Genomic DNA, 19,241 nt, shown 5'->3' with positions numbered 1-19,241 from the left:
GCTCCGAGGCAGAAGGTAGCAAAGCAACAAGAGCAAAAGGGGAATGGCAGCCGAACAGCAAAGCAGCCAGAGCAAAAGGGAAGAATTGTGGCAAGCAGCTTCTTTCTCTGCCTTACTTTGTAAACAGGCTACCCCCACCTGAGGGGCGTGTAGCTCTCACATAATCTCCATGCCCTCCTCTTCCACAGGCTCAGGATGTATACTAAGTAAGCACTCTGGCTTCCTGTTGAGTCACTTAGCCAAACCTCTAGACTCCCCAAGTTGACACAATGTATCAACCATAACACATATATAATTACTACTTATAAGATAATGGAGAGAAATGATTTTTTTCAAATTTCTACCTACATCAAACCTTTTAAGGCATGTGCCTTTCATTTATTTATTTACTTTTGAGATGGAGTCTTGCTACATTGTCAGACTGGCCTCTAACCCTTGGGCTCAAGTAATCCTCCTGCCTCACCATCCTGCGTAGCTAGGACTACAAGGCAAGTACCACCATGAACAACTGTTTATCTCTTTGCTATTAGCCTTGTAGAAATGGCTGACATAGAAATTATGAAAATAATCAGGTGTTAGCAAAGTTTATACTTACCAAATGGATTAATATATTAAGATTAATGTACAGAGCCTGCCAAAAAATGTATACATACTTCAGAAAAAGAAAAAAGTATGATGTTTTTTCAACAGCTGGTGTTATCCTTGTGTGAGGGACCCTAGAGGATGTTGTATATCATAGAAAACCCTCTACACTGCCAGCTCTCAGAAAAGAAATTGAAAATGCATGTGCAAGAATCTCAATGACCAAGGTTATCGTAGTAATAAATGTCTGGAAGCTCATGGTCACCACTTTGAGCACCTCTTGTCATTGTAGAGGTCCAAAGTAACTTGTCTCATGATGTCTTAGTAAGTTTAGTATTAAAATACTTACCTAAGGTTTTCTTTTCTGAAGTGTGTATCCTTTTTTTGATGGACTCTGCATTATGACACTATCACTTAGGCAATTTAGGGTAAAGGTGCTACGAATTTGAATAAATGCTGCGTTCAATGTGCACAAAGATGCCCTTCCATCCCCTGTGTCCCTGGACACACACAGCAGGCACAGAAGCAGGCAGGGCAGTGCTGGAGTTGTTCATGACACAACACTGCAAATGCTCTCGAAGAAGGGGCTCCTCAAATTCCAGCAACCAACACTTGTGTTTTTTGTTCCCCTTGGTACAATTATTGGAAAAAATTTTTAACCTATTTTGATTCAAAATTCTATTTGATAGGCATTGTATTATAAACATTCTTATCCAATGCTTAGGGCAGCTTAAGGTGCTGTTTGATGTGACTCAGACAATGTTTGTTCTCAGAAACTCTCCACCTTCTCACCTACCCAGCCCCTGCCACCCGGAGAGAGGGCCACGCCAGTGTCGGGTTCCCTGACACTCACAGAGCACTGTACCCCTCCCTGTGCTCCCCTAGTAGGGTCACACAGGGTTACATGCAGGTAGAAGGCGCTGCCTGGGGACAGCTTTCCAATGAGCTTTGGGTTCTGCTCGAGTTCTGGGAAGCAGCACTGGGTCTCCTCCCTCTCCAGCTGCTTCCTGTAGGCAGAGACCGCACTTACCACCCCTTGTGCTGTAAGTGCTACACTAGGTACCCAGTGGATCCAGGCAAAGCGTGGGAACTGAGAAGCCCCTGCTGGCGGTGTAATGGACTTGTGGGCAGCACGGACTGAAGACCCCTCCCAAGTCTTGGAGGGGTGAGGAGAGTGAGCTAAGCACAGGAGGACGTCTGGGACAGCAGAGGCAGGGCCAGTCGGTGAGCATGAGCCTGAGTTGCAACCACTTTACTCACCTCCATCTTTCTTCTTAGCAATAATTCTGCTTTTCAGCCATTCTTTGGTTTCTTCTTTGACATCCTGAGCAAGTTCTATGACCACCAAAGGCGTGAAAGAAGTCTCATAAGTATCCAAAGCCGATAAGGTCACTTTCATCTTTGACGAACTTACTGAAAATTAAAATGAAAAGCAAAAATGGGTTACTCTGGCAAAGAAACACACTACAAACCAATTGCATTTTCTCTTAGGCACACTTAATTCTGTCTTCCAAGACACAGGCAAATTTCTCACAATCCAGACAGGATGTACGAGAGTCCGGATGACAGTTCAGAGCACACGGGTGAGCCAAGCTAGGAGAGATCCCCATCCTCTCTGTAGTTCAGAATATGGCGGGGAGACTCTGGGAAGGAGGGAAGGGGTGTAAAGGGGCTCACATGCAGAAAAGTAAGAAAGTGTGACCCCAGAGCAGGATTAGAGGAATGCACAGGAGTTTGGCAGAGAGCCAGCAGGGGACACTCCACACAGAGGGAACAGTGCCCAGGAGGCTCTGAGAAATAGGCATGACTGGGTGCAGTCCGAGCATTACCTCTGGGTAAGAGGCAGCAGGATGGAAATGTGCTGACATCTAACTGCGGCCCCTGACTACACAGTGACAGGGGCTGAGGATCACACCCGGGGTCACCCTGGTCACCAGTGGGACTCACAGAGTCACAAAGGATCGGCCATGAGGATCCTCATGGCTCAATCAGGACAAATAGAGAGAAGGTCACATAGGAAAACAACAGAAAAACCCAGGTTGGAAAAAAAAGAAAAAACCCAGGGAGAGGGAAGTTCCAAAGTACTGAGAAAAATAAAGACAGAAGACACTGAAGGCAGCAGGGAGATGTCAGGGGACATCACGGTAGAGACAGCGGCAGTCACCGAGACTTCACATGGAACAGGACCTTCAGCTTTCGCCCCAAGATGGCACCCGTCAAAATGCACTTTAAGGGTGGGAGAGTAGGAAAAGTATTTTCACACAAAATGTGAGAGGGTTCACCCCTAGCACATGCCCCCTAAAGAAAATGAGGACAAAGCTGTTCTCAGTGCAGAGGAAACGACTGCCTGTGACAGGGATCTGGAACACAGCAACCTGCTCTCCAGCGAGCTGAGGTTTCACACTACTCCAGCTCCCCACACCCTGCTCACCCCAACACCCGCTCGAGTCAGTTCCCTTCCCTGAGTGCCCACCACACGTCACATGCCGTGCTGGAGTCCATCAACGCCCCAACAGCGCAACCATTTACGCTAAAAAAATCCAGAGGAAAATCAACTGAAGAAGTTAATTTGTGCCAGGCCGCACGCCTATGCTCCCAGAATACTGAAGTTAGTAAGAAATTACTATAATAAGTAGTCCTTACCAATCTGTGAACTGAAATTAACAAAACTATGTCTTGCATTTCTAAAATGAGTTCAGAAGAATGTCAGGGTAATCTTTGAGGCTTTGTCCAGGGTATCCGTGCCTAATCCTTTCCCTGGATTCCTATAGCAGATTCCAGTGCCACTGTGACGTCTGCTCTCTCCTCATTTCAGACGATGTCGGGACTGTACTGCCCAGTCTGCTACTATTAAATAGACACAGGACTAAGACCTAGACCACAGTACGTGAGCAGAAGCAATAAATGTTAACTCCAGGCCAAGGCAAGGAGAGTGGCTATGCCACCCCTTGGGTGTCCTCAGGACATGGAGATACAATATAGAAAAGTCAGCTTCCAAAAGCTCAGAGGGGTTGACTCACCACCGGTGGAGGACAGCTGCCTTGGGCTGCCACTCAAGTGAGAACTCCAGGTGTGGAGCCTCTGACACACAGAGGACCTGAAGGACATGGAAGTTTAACTCATGGGCTTAGTTAACTCTGACTAATACAATAGTTGGCCCTTGTTATGGTTTGTGTCTGGGTGTCCCCCCAAAGCCTCATGCGGCCATGGGGCAGGCTTTTAGAGTTTGATTGATTATGGGTGTGAGAGCTACACCCGCCCTAGGGTGGATAGTTTGCATACGTAAGGGAGAGGAAAAGGGTGCTTGAGGCCATTCTGCCCTGGTGTGTGCTTGTTGCTTTTGCTGTGTTCTGCCACCCTGAGCTGTAGCTCTCTGCCATGTGCCAGTCTGCCTTGTAATCTGCCAAGTATGGACTGAAACCTCCGCAAACTGTAAGAGAAATAAACCTTTCCTTCCTTAATTTTGGGCGTCAGGTATTTTGTCCCAGAAATGAGAGAAAAGTAACCAAGACAGCCCTGTTTCTCTCAGCCCACGCTTTGGTACCCTCATGCCTTTTATTGCAAGCTATCTACACACTATGAGAATGGTGTGGGAAAGGGCATGGCCTTTGGAACAGATGGCTCCAGATTCAAGTTCAGCTCACAACCTGTCAGTTGCACAGCTCAAGCAATTTCCTGTTCTCTTCTGTGAAGCGGGAAAAATAAACGTGCACATCACACTGGGCGAGTGTGTGATAAGCTGTGATAATACATGTACAGCACAGTGCTTGACACACAGTAGGTATGCAAAACATGGTAACATTTAGCCCGGTGCGACAGCATACACCTGTCACCCCAGACACTGTGGAGGCTGAGACAAATGATCAAAACTTCAAGGTTAGCAGGCAACTTAGTGAGGTCCTCACTTAAAATAAAAATTTTTAAGTGGCTAGAGATGTAGCTCAGTGGTAGAATGCTTGCCTAGTACCACATGAGACTCTGGGTTCAATCCCCAGTATAGCAATAAAAAAATAAATAAATTCTAACACTTTATTACTGGCTACTATTAATACTTAAAATTAGCTCTCTCCAGAGAAAGTTTAATCAGCTCTGACCAAGTTTCTAGCTCCAAGCACAAGAACAAATATAAAGGTTACATTAAATAATGAGCCATAGGTAGAAGTCTACCTAGTGTTTCATAATGTATCTAAAGAAGATGGTGTTAGTCCACTTTACATTACTATAACAAAATGCCAGAGACAATTAACTTATACAAAGGAAAGGTTTATTTTGGCTCTTAGGGGTTCAAGACTGAGTGGTTCTATTGCTCTGGGCTTCTGGCCAGCTGGCACATCAGGGCAGGGGGCTGAGCAGAGCAGAACTGCTCACCTAATGGGCCTGGAAGCAAAGAGGAAGCAGGAGTGCACAGACCCCACGGTCCCCTGAGGGCACACATCAGTGACCTCAGGACCTCCCATGGGACACTTTCGGGACACACATGTCACACCGTAGCAATGCTCTTGTTGCAGTGACCCAGGTGTGCTGTTAAAAATACTAAGGACAATTTTAGGACCACAGAAAATGAAATTCCAATTCACAGTCAAAGTGATGACAGGGTTTCTCCTTGACCTGCAAGATGCTTCACTATCTTGGTCCTCTCCCTACCTCTGAAAACACCTTCCCTTCTTCTTCTGTCTTCCAACACTACCTGCAAAGGGTGTCCAAGCCACGATCTCTAGATCTCTGCCTTCATTCTGATGCAAGCTCTTCTCTGTTACAGCTTATATCCAGATGTCCCCCAAAGCCTCCTGCATACATAGGTGGGGCCTATGGGAAGTGACTGGATTGCGGGGGCTGATACTCATCAGTGGATTAGTGCACTCGGAGGTGGTCCCTGAGGGTGTGACCTGGCAGGGGCTATTCCACCCACTCCCTTGATCTCACTCTCTGCTTCCAGGTGCCAGGCCATGAGCTGCTGCTCCTCTGCCATGCTGTCCTGACCTAGAGCCACCAGACTATGGACTGAAACTTCTATAAACTTTGAGCCAAAATAAACTTCTCCTCCTTGTAGCTGTGAGTGTTGGGTATTGTGTCTCAGCAACAGTAAGGTAAGTAAGACAGATTTTGATAACAGAGAAGTGGGGTCACTGTTGTGACAAGACTTGATCATGTGGTTGAGGCCTTTGGAACTGGCTTGCAAGAGTTCGGTTAGGTTTGGAGATACAGGTGGGAGAAGCTGCCCTAGAATGCTATAAACTGAGCTTGATGGGAGATTCTGGTCAGAGTTCGAAAGACCAGAATGTTAACAGTAATGCAGCTAGAAAACACCGGACTCAAAGAGGTTTCATTTGGGAACAAGGACTCCATTGGCAGTTGCACTCCAGACTGTGTGTGGAAAATTTGTCTACATTTCAGTCATATCCTGAGAACGTATAGGAGACTGAGATGAAGGACAGCAGACTAGTTAATTTAGTGGAAGAAATTCAAGGCAGCTAAACATTCAGGCTGTGGCTTGGATACTTTTGGGGACTTTTAGCCAGATCAATATTGAGAATCAAGAGCAATCAGCCCAGCAGAATGATTTAAACAGTTTTGAGTTTGCCCAGAAAGGAAGTTCAATTAAACTTGGGATCTGCAAAGATAGAGCAGAGGAGAGCCGAGTTCCTGAAAAGATTAGCATGAAAAAGAAGCCAAGTATTTTGGAACAGTACAAATGGCTTAAGAGCATGTGAGGAACCATCAAGGCTTCACCCTTCAAAGGCTTGAAATTGCCAAAGTAAAAGACTGCTTTGAGTGGAGAGTCCCAGGACACTCTGTTAGAGAAGGGCTGCCTAGGGAATTGATTCCCCAGAACTCAGTTTATCATGCTCAGCCAGCCAGGCACTCAGATGCCTCTGCAGCCAGAAGCAAGGTGCAAAAGTGCTTGGCTCCCGCTCCAGCTGCTGGCAGACTTGGTGTCATCCACACGGTGATTGTTTTACATGTATGCGGAACACAAGAGCTGTGAGGTCAAGAAGGCTTCCACACAGACTTCAGAAGAAGGCCATGGAGGCCAGGCAGTGTGCCTGAGAGGGCATGAATCTGCAAGGATGAAGCCGAAAGTCCAATAGATTTCTGGATGCTGGAAAGCCAGGAATGTGGAACATCTGAGGAAAGCTTCGAGGAGTGAACAAAGCCAGCCTGAGAGAGGCCATGAGGGCTACAAACACAAGCAATGCAATAAGAACGGGGTTACCCAAGCTGTTTGGCGTTCACAGCACCACCATTTGCCCAGGAAGCTGGACATGGAACTACAGGGTTAAATGTTTGCCTTGATGGGTTTTGGTCTTGCTTTGGTTTCATTCCTTTGTAGCCCCCTTTTTCTCCCTTTTGCAATGGAAATGCAATGGGAATGTTTACCCTGTAGCACTGTATGTCAACAGTGTTTAGCTTTCTTTCCATTTTTTACAGGGGCTCACAACTAACATATAATCCTAAAACACAGAGACTTTGGACTTGGACTTTTCAGCAATGCTAAAACTGTAAGGACTTTGGCAACTCTTAAAAATGGACTAAATGCATTTTGTATAAAGACATGTACTTCAGTCTTTAGGGAGCCAGGGGCAGAACATTATGGTTTATAGCTAGATGTCCCCCACAAAACATCATGCACCCATAGGTGCGGCTTTTGGGAAGTGACTGCATCATGGGGACGTGCTACTCAGTTTATAGCTAACTGTGATGTCAGGAGGTAGAGTCTGGTTGGAGGAGGTGGGTCACTGGAGATGTGGCCTGAAAGGGTGTATCTCCCTCCTTCTCCCTTGATCCCTCTCTGCTTCCCACCATCAGGCCATGAGCTGTTTCTCCCCTGCAATGCCCTTCTGCCGCGCCATCCTACCTTGGAGCCAATGGACTATGGACCGCAACCTCTACAAACTGAGCTGAAATAAACTACTCCTCCTTACAGTTGTGAGTATTATATCTCAGTGACACGTAACTAAGATAACCTCTAAAACTGCTTTTTCTTAACTTCAAATTCTAACCTCTGCATTGATGTCTTTGCACTGTGTTCTATGAAGGAATCAGATCAGGATGAGCCATGGTGCTCTCCTCCATGTTAATAACTGTAATATGGTGAGAATAGTTCATGCACCAGTTTGACTAAGCAAAGGGGGAAGCAGGTTCTATATGAGAAACAATGTGTAACATTGCGAAGGAAGAACAAGGCAGCATGTGAAAAGCACAAGAAGATTGAGCTGACCAGAGTAGGGGCATGTGGTACTACTATGTTTTATAAACTGTTGCCACCGCTGAAGAATAATAAATGCTATCCGTAATTCCAGCACTCTGGAGGCTGAAGCAAGATAACTGCTGCAAGATCAAGGCCAGCCTGGGCTACAAAGTGAGTTCAAGGCCAGCCTGAACTGCATAGTGAAACCCTGTCTCAAAAAAAGAATATCAATTCCCAGTACCAAAAAAAAAAAAAAAAAAAGTTATAGTAAAAAAAGAATAACAAATAAAAAAAAAAAAAAAAAAAGTTATAGTAAAAAAAGAATAACAAATGCTACCATGTACATCTGAGTCAATGGCCAGTAAGGAGGCCCCATAGGTGCCCAGACAGAGGAGTGTGAATCAGAGGCATGGATTCAACAAGGAAACTTACAGGGTGACAACACGGGTGTTCTTCATCATACTTTTCTAACTGCCCTGCACAACTGAACTTTTCCATAATAAGAATATTATGCCTGTCAGCATACCTAATATTAATCTACCAGGTGACTACAAAGGCTTAGCTTCATCACCTTCTAAGTAGAAATTATAAGCACAACAAACATTTATCATGTGCTTACTATGAGCCAAGTCATGAAGAAGTCTAAAGGTAAATGAGTAAGTAAAAGTAAGTAAAGTCTGCACCTTCCATCTGAGGAGCCCTCTGTCCAGAAGAGGAAGCAGGTGTGCACAAGGTCATTCTGACACCCGGGGTAACTGCAGGAGCAAGAAGCAGGGAAAGGAGTAGCCTCCAAGGCACACTGACTGAGCAGAAAGGCTGAGAGACACGCAGCCTCGGGCTCATCACAGATACATAGCTAACTCCAGGGTTCCCAGGCTGGAAGAATAACTGAGTGAAGAAATAGCAACATTGGAAATAAGAGGATATGGTGAAGTGTTCAGCAGGGTATGTGACATGCATCAAAGGTCAGTTCTTAACACGCATGCATCGTCTAATAAGAGTAATAAAAAGTTCATCTTACTCCTAATTACCAGGTCATAAAACAATTTTGCCGAGACACAAAGAGCAGGTCTCCTTTTGAAACACTGACATGAGAACTATCTAGAAACTCACAAAATCATTTGCTGACATTACCATTTAAGATACTGTATGCCATTCATCATGCAAGGTACACCCTTACCAATATCTATGAAGGACAAATGTCATTATCCCTGCATACAAAGAGTTCTCACAAACCAACAACAAAAATACAAACGGTGAAAATACAACTCCCACAAGAACCAATACACCTGGGCTGGGGATTTAGCTCAGCGGCAAAAGCGCCTGCCTGGCAAGTGCAAGGTCGTGAGTTCAGTTCCCGGTACGGGAGAAAACCCCCCCCCCAAAAAAAAAAAGAACCAATACACCGATGCACATTTGAAAAGATATGCAGCCAGGTGTGGTGGCGCACACCTGTAATCCCAGCACTAGGGAGGCTGAGGCAGGAGGATCCTTTCGAGTTCAAGACCAGCCTGGGCTACAAAGTGAGCTCGAGACCAACCTGAACTACATAGCAAGACTCTGTCTCAAAAAGACAAAAAAAGAAAAAAAAGAAAAAATGCAAATTCACTAATGAAACAAATGCAAAGTAACAAGATACTTTTCCTTTTTCACATTTGCCAAAAATAAAAGATGGAAAGAACCCAATTTTCACAACATAGTTGACAGATACTGTAATTTGGTGTCACTTTTCTGGAAAGTAGACTGATAACACGAAAAATAATAAGAAACATTAAATATCTATAACAGTTGACACAACAGAGTTATTTCTGAGTTTCTCCCAAGAAGAAAATTAAACAAAATATATATAGTTCACTACAGCTTTATTTATAGAATTTATCTCAAAAAATAACTAAACCACACATGAAATAGAAGTTCATTACAGACTGTTTACTAAATTTATTTATGCGTTCATGGCAAAGAAACAAAAAATACCTAAATGTCCACAAGAGATTGGCAAAACAAACAATGGTACAATATGACAGAACCGTTAATAGTAGGACACAGATCTAATTATATTTATCAACACAGAAAGTATTTCCTAACATGCTATAAGAAAAAGTACAGCCCCACATAATTACACATAATATATGTCAGATATAAATACTAGCTATCATTTGCTAGGGATTTATTACATATGAGGCACTGGGGTATGGCTTTTAATATGAATTAACTAAATCCTCCTATCAATCCCTTGTAGAAGGAATGTTAACACTTTCATTTTACTACTGAGAAAACTTAGGTTAAAAAAGGGTGTTAGGGTTTGGATTTACATATCTTGGGATCAGGGGTGGGACCTTTGGAAGCGAGTAGATTATGGGGCTTATGAGTGACTGCCTATTAGGAGCTGGGGTCTGGTGGGAAGAGGTGGGTCACTGGGGGCGTGGCCTGGAAGGTTGTCTCTCTCTTCCCAGGTCCTCCCTTGTCTCTCTGCTTCTTGTCCACCATGCCCTAAGCAGCTCTCCTCTGCCACACTGTCCTGCCTTGGAGCTCGAACATGAACCAAAACAAACCTCTCCTCCCTTTATGTTGTGAGTGTCAGGTATTGTGTACCAGTGATGAGGAAATGATTAAGGTAGATTTTGGTGCCACAGAAGTATGGTTGTTGCTGTAACACCACCTGACCATGTGGTGAGAAACCTTTGAAACTGGTTTGTGGGAGGAGTTTGAAAAGGTTTGCAGATGTTGGCTTGAGAAGCAGCCCTAGAATGCTGTGAGCTGACCAGAATGCTAATTTAAAAAAAAAACAAAACACATGGTAAAGATCAGGATCAGGAGGTTTCAGCTATGAACAAGGAATTGTTCATTAGCAGTTGGACTTCAGGTCATGTGTGTTATACTCTGGAAGAAAATTTGTCTACATTTAGCTCATGTCCTAAGACTTTGTGGGACACTGAGATTAAGGGTGACAGACTAATTAATCTGTTGCAGGAAATTTCAAGGCAGTCCAACATTGGGGCTGTGGAATGGATACTATTGGGAGTGCTTACCTAGGTTTACATTGAAAATCAAGAGCAAAAAACCCATTTTAAAAGTTTTGAGATTTTCCAGAAAGGAAGCGTCCACAAAGATGGAGCAGAGGAGAGTGCTTGGCCCCAGAAAAGATTAACATTAGAAAGAAGAAAAGTATTTTGAATCAAAACAGTAGGAAAAATGCCTTGAGAGCACCTGAGGAACCAGTAAGGCCCCACCTTCTCAGGCTCAAAATGGCAAAACTGAAAAGATTTTGCTTTGAGAAGAGAGCTTCAGGGCACTATGCTCCAGAACAGCTGCCCAGGGAATTTGTTCCCTGGGATTTGGATCAGAGGGTTTAGCCATCCAAGCATGTGGAGACCTGTACAGCCATGGTGCAAAAGGGCCTGGCTACACTCAAGCTGGTGGCAGACCCTGGCACATCTATATGGTGTTGGTTTTTCACTCATGCAGAATGCAAGAGTTGTGGAGTCAGGGAGGCTTTCACCTAGATTTCAGAAGGCATGGGATGCCAGGCAGTGTGCCCATGAGAGGTCAGAGTGTCAAGCTGTGAGCATGAAGCCAGCAGTGCAGTGGAAACCCCAGGAAGCTGAAGAAGCTAGGAACATGGGACATCCAAGGAAAGCCACAGGAGTGAGCAAAGCCAGTCCCAGAAAGAGGACCTGAGAGATACAACCACTGGTGATGCCACCAGTGGGCTGCCCAAGTCATCTGGAGTTCACATCTTATTGCCACAACTTGCTCAGATGCTGGACACAAGCTACCAGATTTGATATTTGCCCTGCTGTGTTTCAGTCTTCTTTTGTTCCAATTGGTTTCTATCCCCCATTCCTCCCTTTTGCAATGCGAATGTTTACCCTGTGCCTCTGTATGTTGGAAGCGTTAACTTTCTTTTCATTTTTATAGGGGCTCATGGCTAAGAGTTTGCTTTGAGTCTCAGAGACTTGGGACTTGGATTTTTCAGCAATGCTGGAATGGCCAGGACTTTGGCAGCTTGTAGAGATGAGCTAAATGCAGAGATGTGCATAAGTCTTTTATGGGCCAGGGGAAACTATGGTTCATATCTAGACGTCCCTCATGGGATCATAGGCAGCACCTTTGTGGGGTGACTGGGTCATAGGGGAATTATACCTGACCTACTGTTAGGTGGTGGGTTCAGTCAGAAGAGGTAGGTCATAGTGGACATGACCTAGAAGGTTGTATCTCCCTCCCCTGACTCTGTGCTTCCTGTCCACCATGCCCTGAGCAGCTCTTTTCTGCCAGGGCCCTCTGCCATGCTGTCCTGCCTCGGAGCCAGCCCACTGCGGACTGAAACATGACCCAAAATAAACTTCTCCTTCCTTAACTTGTGGGTATCAGAGGAAAGTGACTAAGACTTTATTCTAAGACTGTATTCTCCAGGTGCTGATATGAGGCTCTGATTTATGATGATTTTGATTTTCTCTTTTATTTTTATTTTAATGAGCCAGTGTTTTTTGTAATCAAAAAACAAAGTGGTACTGTATTTGTGAAACAATACAGAAGCCCCACATTTTCAATAGCAAATGTAAAATATACACTTGGGTCCAAATGATATCTTTTTGACTATATAGTAGAAGATACTTTGTTTTATTCACCAGATTAAAAACATGCCAGCCTTATATTGAAGTTACCTGGCTTTAGAAAGTGTTTCCATGCAAAGGTTAACAGTGAAACCCCTCTGTTGGGCAGTATGTGACATAAAAGGATTCGTACCACTGCATGTCACGTCCCACCCAGAAGATGATCGCCAACAGCTCCATATAAACTAGACACAGACAGGATGTTTAGAGTTGGAGGAGCTTTACAGTGTCACCCCTCACTGCAGTGTGATCCCCACACCAGAGTGACACCACCAGTGTGGCCAAGACAAAAGTGCAGTCCAGGGCTCCTGGAGAAGCCCAGCTTTTCCCTCTTTTTGAACTCAGCAACCAGTGAAGTTCAAGCTGATATTATGGTCTCACCATCAGAAATATTGCTCGCTTGCTATAACTGCGTCCTGTATGTCTACACTCAATAAAAATTCCAAGACTAACATTAGTGCCGGAATTGCCTGGACCATGCTTTGAGCTGTGATCCACATGGGAGAGAGAAAGTTCCTGCTAAGCCCAACTTGGCCCCACAAGGCCCTGAGACAGAAGATGCTCTTGAAGGTTGAGACACTGGTCACAGCGCCGTCCTGCACAGCCCTGCTCCTCTGGCACCCTGGGCCAGCTGCTCTGTGACCGTGCCACGCATGGAGACACGGTGAGCAGGCACATGCAGTCACCTAACAGCAGACTCCCTTCTTCCTGTGCTCTCTTCTTCCTGTACTGTCACCCTGCCTGGGGGTGTCCTCTGCCCAGGAGATCTCTGTCTCCCTTGCAGGTTTTCTCCTCTGGGGACTTCCAGGGTACCCGATCTCAGGGATCACCTGCCCCGCTGTGTCCTGCAGGCAGCAGGATGTGGGCATCACAATTTTCCTCTTTTGTTTTCTGGCCCGGGAATCAGGCCCACTTTTCCTACTAACCGGTCGCGATGGCATGAATGCCACGTGTGAAGGTGGAAGGTCGTGGAAAAGAGAAGCCTTGCAGCAGACTTGGCCTAAACTGAGCGCTGCAGCCCACTGTCAGCAGAGGGTCTGAAAGGGAGTTCGCTCCACCACTGCCATGCACACTGGACAAAAAGTTGGGGGACATGTGGCTGCAGGGGTAGCTGCCCCGTCAGTTTCCAGACGACGCCAATCTAACAGCAAAGGATGACTCAATGTGCCAACTTCCTGGGCATGGCAGGACGGGGTGTCCTACCCAGCCCATCTTCCCCTTTGGTCAGGGTCTCAGCCAGCATGGCAAGGCACAGGGGAGCCAGATACCTGAGAGGCCCCAGGGCGTGGGTGCAAGACAGTGCATTCTCAAATGTCTTTCTGTTTCACCCTGTGCTGAATTGCACAGAGGCCCAGAGATTCTGGTAGCTTTCATATGAGCCACTGGATCATGGCCCACAGAAAGAAATCCTGACTATGGAGGTCAAGAAGTAGAAAAAGACACCTCGGGATCCACCATGGAGGGACAGGAGGGTGGGGAGTTATTTTACCAATGATCAGGAATAGAGTAACACAGCTTTTATTCTGGGGATTATGCCCTTCCTCAGCTTGGGTTAAAAAATGGAGTTATCAAAAATCCTAATGCTAATAAAGGAAATACATAAAGATTTCTTTAACAATCACTTGTTTCAGACCAAAGGAGAAACAGGAAGCAAAATAGCAGCCACTGTCTGCAGTGACACAGAATAGAGAACGTTCAGGAGAAACTGAAAGGTTCACTGGTCACGCTGGGCGCTGCAAGGACTTTCTCAGCAGAAAGGCGGTGACTTCCGCGGCCAGGCCTGGAAAAGGCCAGTACATTTGCAGAGGCCGCAGGTACTCCATAGCAGCACCCTGGGCACCATCAGACAGGTGCAGGAGGACACAACAGGGCCCTCCTGAAGGCCTGAGAAGACAGGAGTTGGCATTTGGCACAATGTTCTGGGAAGACTCCCACTGTCAATTTATATCCTAACAAAGGCATTAAGAGGCATGGGTTACTTGGGTCATTCCTTCTACTCTGTGGCTTGATGATCTAGAAATGGGATATAAAACTCATTGGAGAGCGCCCCACTGCTACATCATCTACTTACACAGGAAAAGAGGGTAAACAGCCCCTTCTAAGCCATGGGGCTCAGGATATGCAATTAGAGGAGATGTGGGCGTTCTAACAGGCCTGCTTCATGGCACCCTGTCATCTTGCTTAGGAGTTGCCCACATGCAAAGAGGCTAAGGACATGGGACAATTAAATGCCATGCAGGGTCTTGGATCCCAAACATGAGCAGGACAACTGGCAAAATCCAAACAAGGTCTGCAGAGTACTTAACAGAATAGCATCGTGGTAAATTTTGGTTTCAATCATTGCGCCATGGTTATATAAGATGTTTGCCTTGGGGAAGTTGTGTGGAGGGTATAAGGGATCTCAATCTATTGTTTTAGCAATTTTTAAAATAATATCTAATTATTTCAAAATCAAAAATTTTAAATATCTCTTCTCTCCGATTCCCTATTTTTCTAACATATATATATATAAACTCAGCTAAACTAAAAATAACAATTTTCAATTCCTATTATGACACTAGACATTCACAGCTGGTACCTTTCAAAATGGAAGGCTTTATATTTTATAAAAGCAAAACTAGAGACAACTGAGATGTCCAGTGATGAGGAATATGTTTATAAAGTATACTGGAGCTGCTATCTAAGCCCAACAAATATATAGGCCTTGAGCAACACTGAATTCTGTCTACCTCCAAGCACAGCAACGGACACACAGCCAAATCTCTAGTTTGATACCAAAATGAGCCCATGTGATGAATGATTATAAAAAGTTTAAAACTAAGCCAGATGTGGTGGTGCACACCTATAATCCCGGCACTTTGGGAGGCTGAAACAGGAAGATCAAAGTTCAAGCCCAACCTGGGCAACTAACTATGTGAGCTGCTGTCTCAAAATAAAAAATTTAGACAGGGCTGAGGATACAGCTTAATGTAAAGACCCCGAGTTCACTCCTTGTTACCGAAACACAGAAACAAACAAACAAAAAAAGTTGTTTAGGAATTTTTGTGATCACATAAAACGCTAAGTGAGAAAATGTTAAGTGAGATAGAAAGTAAGACAACAGAAAGTGAGACAGAAAGTAAAATTACACCAGAAAGTAAGATAATACCAGAAAGTAAGATTACACTAGAAAGCACGCCACACTACCCCGATGATGGAATACGTAAAACCCGTCCTTCTCGCGCCTGCCCCCGGGAACCAGAGGCCGTGGGGCACTCGGCCAGACCCGTGGGCAGGAAAATACAGGAGAAAATGTAAGCATCAGGAAGAAACGCCTCAGAACGCTCCTGGGGGTGGTGAACGCGTAGAACATTGACATTTTCTTCTTTAACCCCGTCTCTCTTCCCGGTTTCCCACACAGAAGGCTCACGCGTCCGTCTGGGGCTCGCACCGGCCCCCGCCCGCCTCAGCTCCGACCCCGCTTCCTGGCCCGGCCCGGCCCGCCCCTCCCACCGCGACTCTCAGCGCGAGCGGCGGCCCCGCAGACCGCAGACGGGCGACGCCGGCGGCCCCGTGAGGACCCCAGCCCCACCCAAGGCCCGGGCCGCGGGCCGCGGAGACACGAACCACGCAGCCGCACAGCGCCGCGTCGGGACCCGGGCCTGCCCCTCCTCGCCACTCACCGCCGCCGCGAGCCGCTGTCTTCAGCCGGCGTGGAGCCGCGAGACCCGGCCGCGAGGGGACGCTCCCGCAGGGGGGCGGGGCTAAGGCGCCGGAACTCTCGGGGGGCGGGGACGTGGGCGGGGCCTCCAGCCCTCTTGTCCAGTGGGCGGGCCCTGCCGTGCCCGGTGGGCGGGGACTTCGCGTCTCTCGGGGCGGGGCCTGTGGGGGCGGGGCTTGCTGTGGTCACTTGGACAGTGGAGGATCCAGACTGACGGTCGGCGGAGGAGGAGCGGCGCGGCGCGGGGCGCGAGAGGGACCAGACCTGCTCACAGCGCCCCCTTTCCATCTCCCAAGGACCAGGTCCGGTCTTCTGCAGGTGACTCGCTTGCCAGCTGGGGGGACGCGGGTCCCGTTGTGGTTAAACCTGCCGTCCGCCTGGACCCTGCCTCCTCTGTGCCCCCCCCCACCCGGGCCAGCCCTGTGGCCCTCTCTTGTGCCCTGGCCACCCGTGCGGCTGCCAGTCCACCGCAGCCTGGGACCCTGTCAGTGCCATCTGTCTCTCCAGCGCGCCGGTTCCCGCCCGGGGCATCATTTTCCCCGCGAGTACAGGTCCAATGCCCCACAGCCTCTGTTCTCCAGGCGGCAGGGGAGAGAAGCACCGGGTGGGCCACTTCTGGCCCTCACGGCACAGCCCCCGGTACGCATAGCTCAAGGCGGGGACAGGGGCAGGAGCCTAGTCACCGTCGCCAGGCTCAGGGACAGGTCCCCTCCTCCTCGGCGGCCTCTCACCACCCTATGGACCACGTCAGTGTGGCTGGCTGTCGCTCAGCAGGTCCTGCGCGCAGAAGTCCTCTTCTGAAAACCAGGACAAAATGTTCATGATCCTCACTGCCCAGGGACAGCAGTGAGTCCTGGACTTGTTAGTGGCCCTCTGTACGGCCCCGCCCACTGAGCTGGGGCGGTCCTATGCGTAACTTCGTCTTTAAGAAATGAATGGAAATATGGAAAGTCCCTCTCCTATTTAATCTCCACAGTAAACTGCTGGACATCACAGGTGGCAGACTGGGTGAATGACATTAACCCTGTGTCACCAGTTGGCTGCGGATTCTTTTGCTCATTTTGGGTAGAAATGATGAATAGCTGAAGGATAGCTCTTCCTAGTGTTAGCAGCCGGGAGCTCGGAGGCTCTCCGGCTGCCACCTGGCTCAGTGTCACCAGCCCAGCCGTCTTTGGCGTTACCAGATCTTCGTGCTTCCAGCTCAGCCTGCTTTGCTCTGCTCCAGCCAAAATTAATGAATAGGCAAAATGTACCACACCAAAGAGGCTCTATCAGGACTCGAGCTGCCGCGGAGGGGTTTGGTACTGGGAGCTCGCTTACTTCACACAAGAGGCAGGCTCACGCATGTGCAGTGTCAGACTACCGCTTCATCCTGGGGAGGGAGGGGCTCCTGCGGCCCTGCTTGAGGACAGCTACAGAGAGGAGCGGCGCGATGTAGTGGTGGGCTGCTGGAAGGCACTGGGGACAGCCATGGGGGACAAAAGAATAAATAAAATCTACCGTTTAGGGACAGTGGCAGTGACTGTCCTGTCCCAAATACACGAGTTACCTTTGCTATGTATCCAACCACCGCCAGGGTTAGGAATTACTTTCTCCACCCCTCTTCTCTGGGGTTTTGCCTGCAAACCGGCTCAAAAAGCCCCTTTCTGGTTCCTGCGTCTGGAAGAACAGACTGCCTCCCGGGGCCTTGGGGTCTATGACTCCGGACATGCAGTGCTGCTTGTGATGGACTGGCCTTGACAGGGAGAGAGAGGGGAAACGGCCAATGTTTCCATCGCTTTCTCCAGCTCCCTGTTCTGGGCCTGCGGCTCTGAGGTCTGTTGCTCGCAGACTGTTTTCTGATGGTGTCTGTTTGACAGTGCCAGCTTCAGTTTGGCCTCAGAGCAAAGCTAGGACATAGTGGAGGGAAACCCCCACAAGACTCTCACCACCCCTACACTGGTCTTTCTCCACATCTCGAGTTCCCTGTCCAGTCCACTGGCTTTCATGGCCCCTCTCCACAGTCTGTGTCACCGGACTGGGGTCTTGTCCAAGTTCCTGATGTACTAAGCAAGCAACTGAGCAGGACCCCCAGGAGTAGCATCAGGACGAATGGCTTACTTGAAAGAAAAAAGACAAGATCCACTCGACAGGGTGGGAGCCGGCCAGGGAGAAGTGCTTATGCGCAAGGGGCTTGGTTCTGGAGGTCTGAGGGGAGATCAAGGTTTGGTTTGAGGTTTGGCTCCTGACAATGTGTGGCTTGACTCAGCTCCTCCATAAGGCGGTGTAGCCTTTGACCATTTGTGGCCTTTGGAGGAGCAGTGATGAGGTCCACAGCCCATAGGAAGTTAAATCTGCACAGTCAATGACCTGGCGTGTGGGGCTAGGGGCAGCCAAGAATTGCAGGCACAGGCCTGGGACTTATTGTGTAAGCAAAGACCCCTGCTCACCTTTCCCATTGTGTTTAGAGCCTGGTGTCCTGGTCCTGGGCTAATGTTTAACTCAGAAGGTGGAGCCAGACCAGAAAGCCTCCAAGAAGTTCCTCTCTTCTTTCTCAGCTGCTTCCTTGGTTATCTGAAGCCTCAGATGCAACCCAGAGAGGCAGGCAGACCCTCCCTTCCACCTCAGCCACCTCCTGCCTCACCTGAGTGGTTGCTTTCATGTTCTGTCCAAAACTTGTAGTGGTAATCAGTGGGATACAAGCTCCATTTGGCCTATTGATTTGAAATGTCACCGTTATCATGCAGTAAATTTCTTTCTCTATTTATGAACTTTCTCTTCTGTGCCATTAATCTTGTAGTTGATTTGGGTACCGGAAACATGAGATTTAATTTTCTCTTTTTAAGAATTTTAGTGGAACCGTTATATTGGTGCGTAGTTATTGGTCACAGTAAAGTAACATACATATACAATATGTAATGTTCAAATCAGGATAGTCAGAATGCCCACCTCCTCAAATAATTACCACTTCTATGTATTGGGAAATCTTGAACTCTTATCTGCTAACTATTTTGAAATAGCTCATGAACTATAGTTACCGGCTGTGCTACAGAACATGAGGACTAGTTCTGCACATCTAACTGTGCTTCAGTCCCTGTGATCAGACCTCACTCTGTCTCCCTCAGCTCCCTTTCTTGTCTCTTAGTGCAAAGGCCCTGAGTTCAATCCCCATGAAAAA

General features: G+C 47.4%; 1 protein-coding gene across 1 annotated transcript in view; it reads right to left on the bottom strand.

Annotated features, from left to right (window-relative positions):
- Ano10 (anoctamin 10) overlaps positions 1-16,128 on the bottom strand; it is a 109,539-nt gene extending 93,411 nt beyond the window's left edge. The window contains exons 1-2 of the mRNA XM_005383486.2: positions 16,047-16,128; positions 1,843-1,995 (exon numbers count right to left, since the gene is read on the bottom strand). Of these exons, the coding sequence (XP_005383543.1) occupies positions 1,843-1,981 (139 nt within the window). The 5' untranslated portion in view covers positions 1,982-1,995; positions 16,047-16,128. The remainder of the gene's footprint in view (positions 1-1,842; positions 1,996-16,046) is intronic.
- Between the last annotated feature and the right edge of the window lie 3,113 nt (positions 16,129-19,241).

Source organism: Chinchilla lanigera, unplaced genomic scaffold (assembly GCF_000276665.1).
Source record: "Chinchilla lanigera isolate Chin_1 unplaced genomic scaffold, ChiLan1.0 scaffold00019, whole genome shotgun sequence".
Classification (NCBI taxonomy): Eukaryota; Metazoa; Chordata; class Mammalia; order Rodentia; family Chinchillidae; genus Chinchilla; species Chinchilla lanigera.
This window is presented reverse-complemented; position numbering and strand designations above follow the sequence as displayed.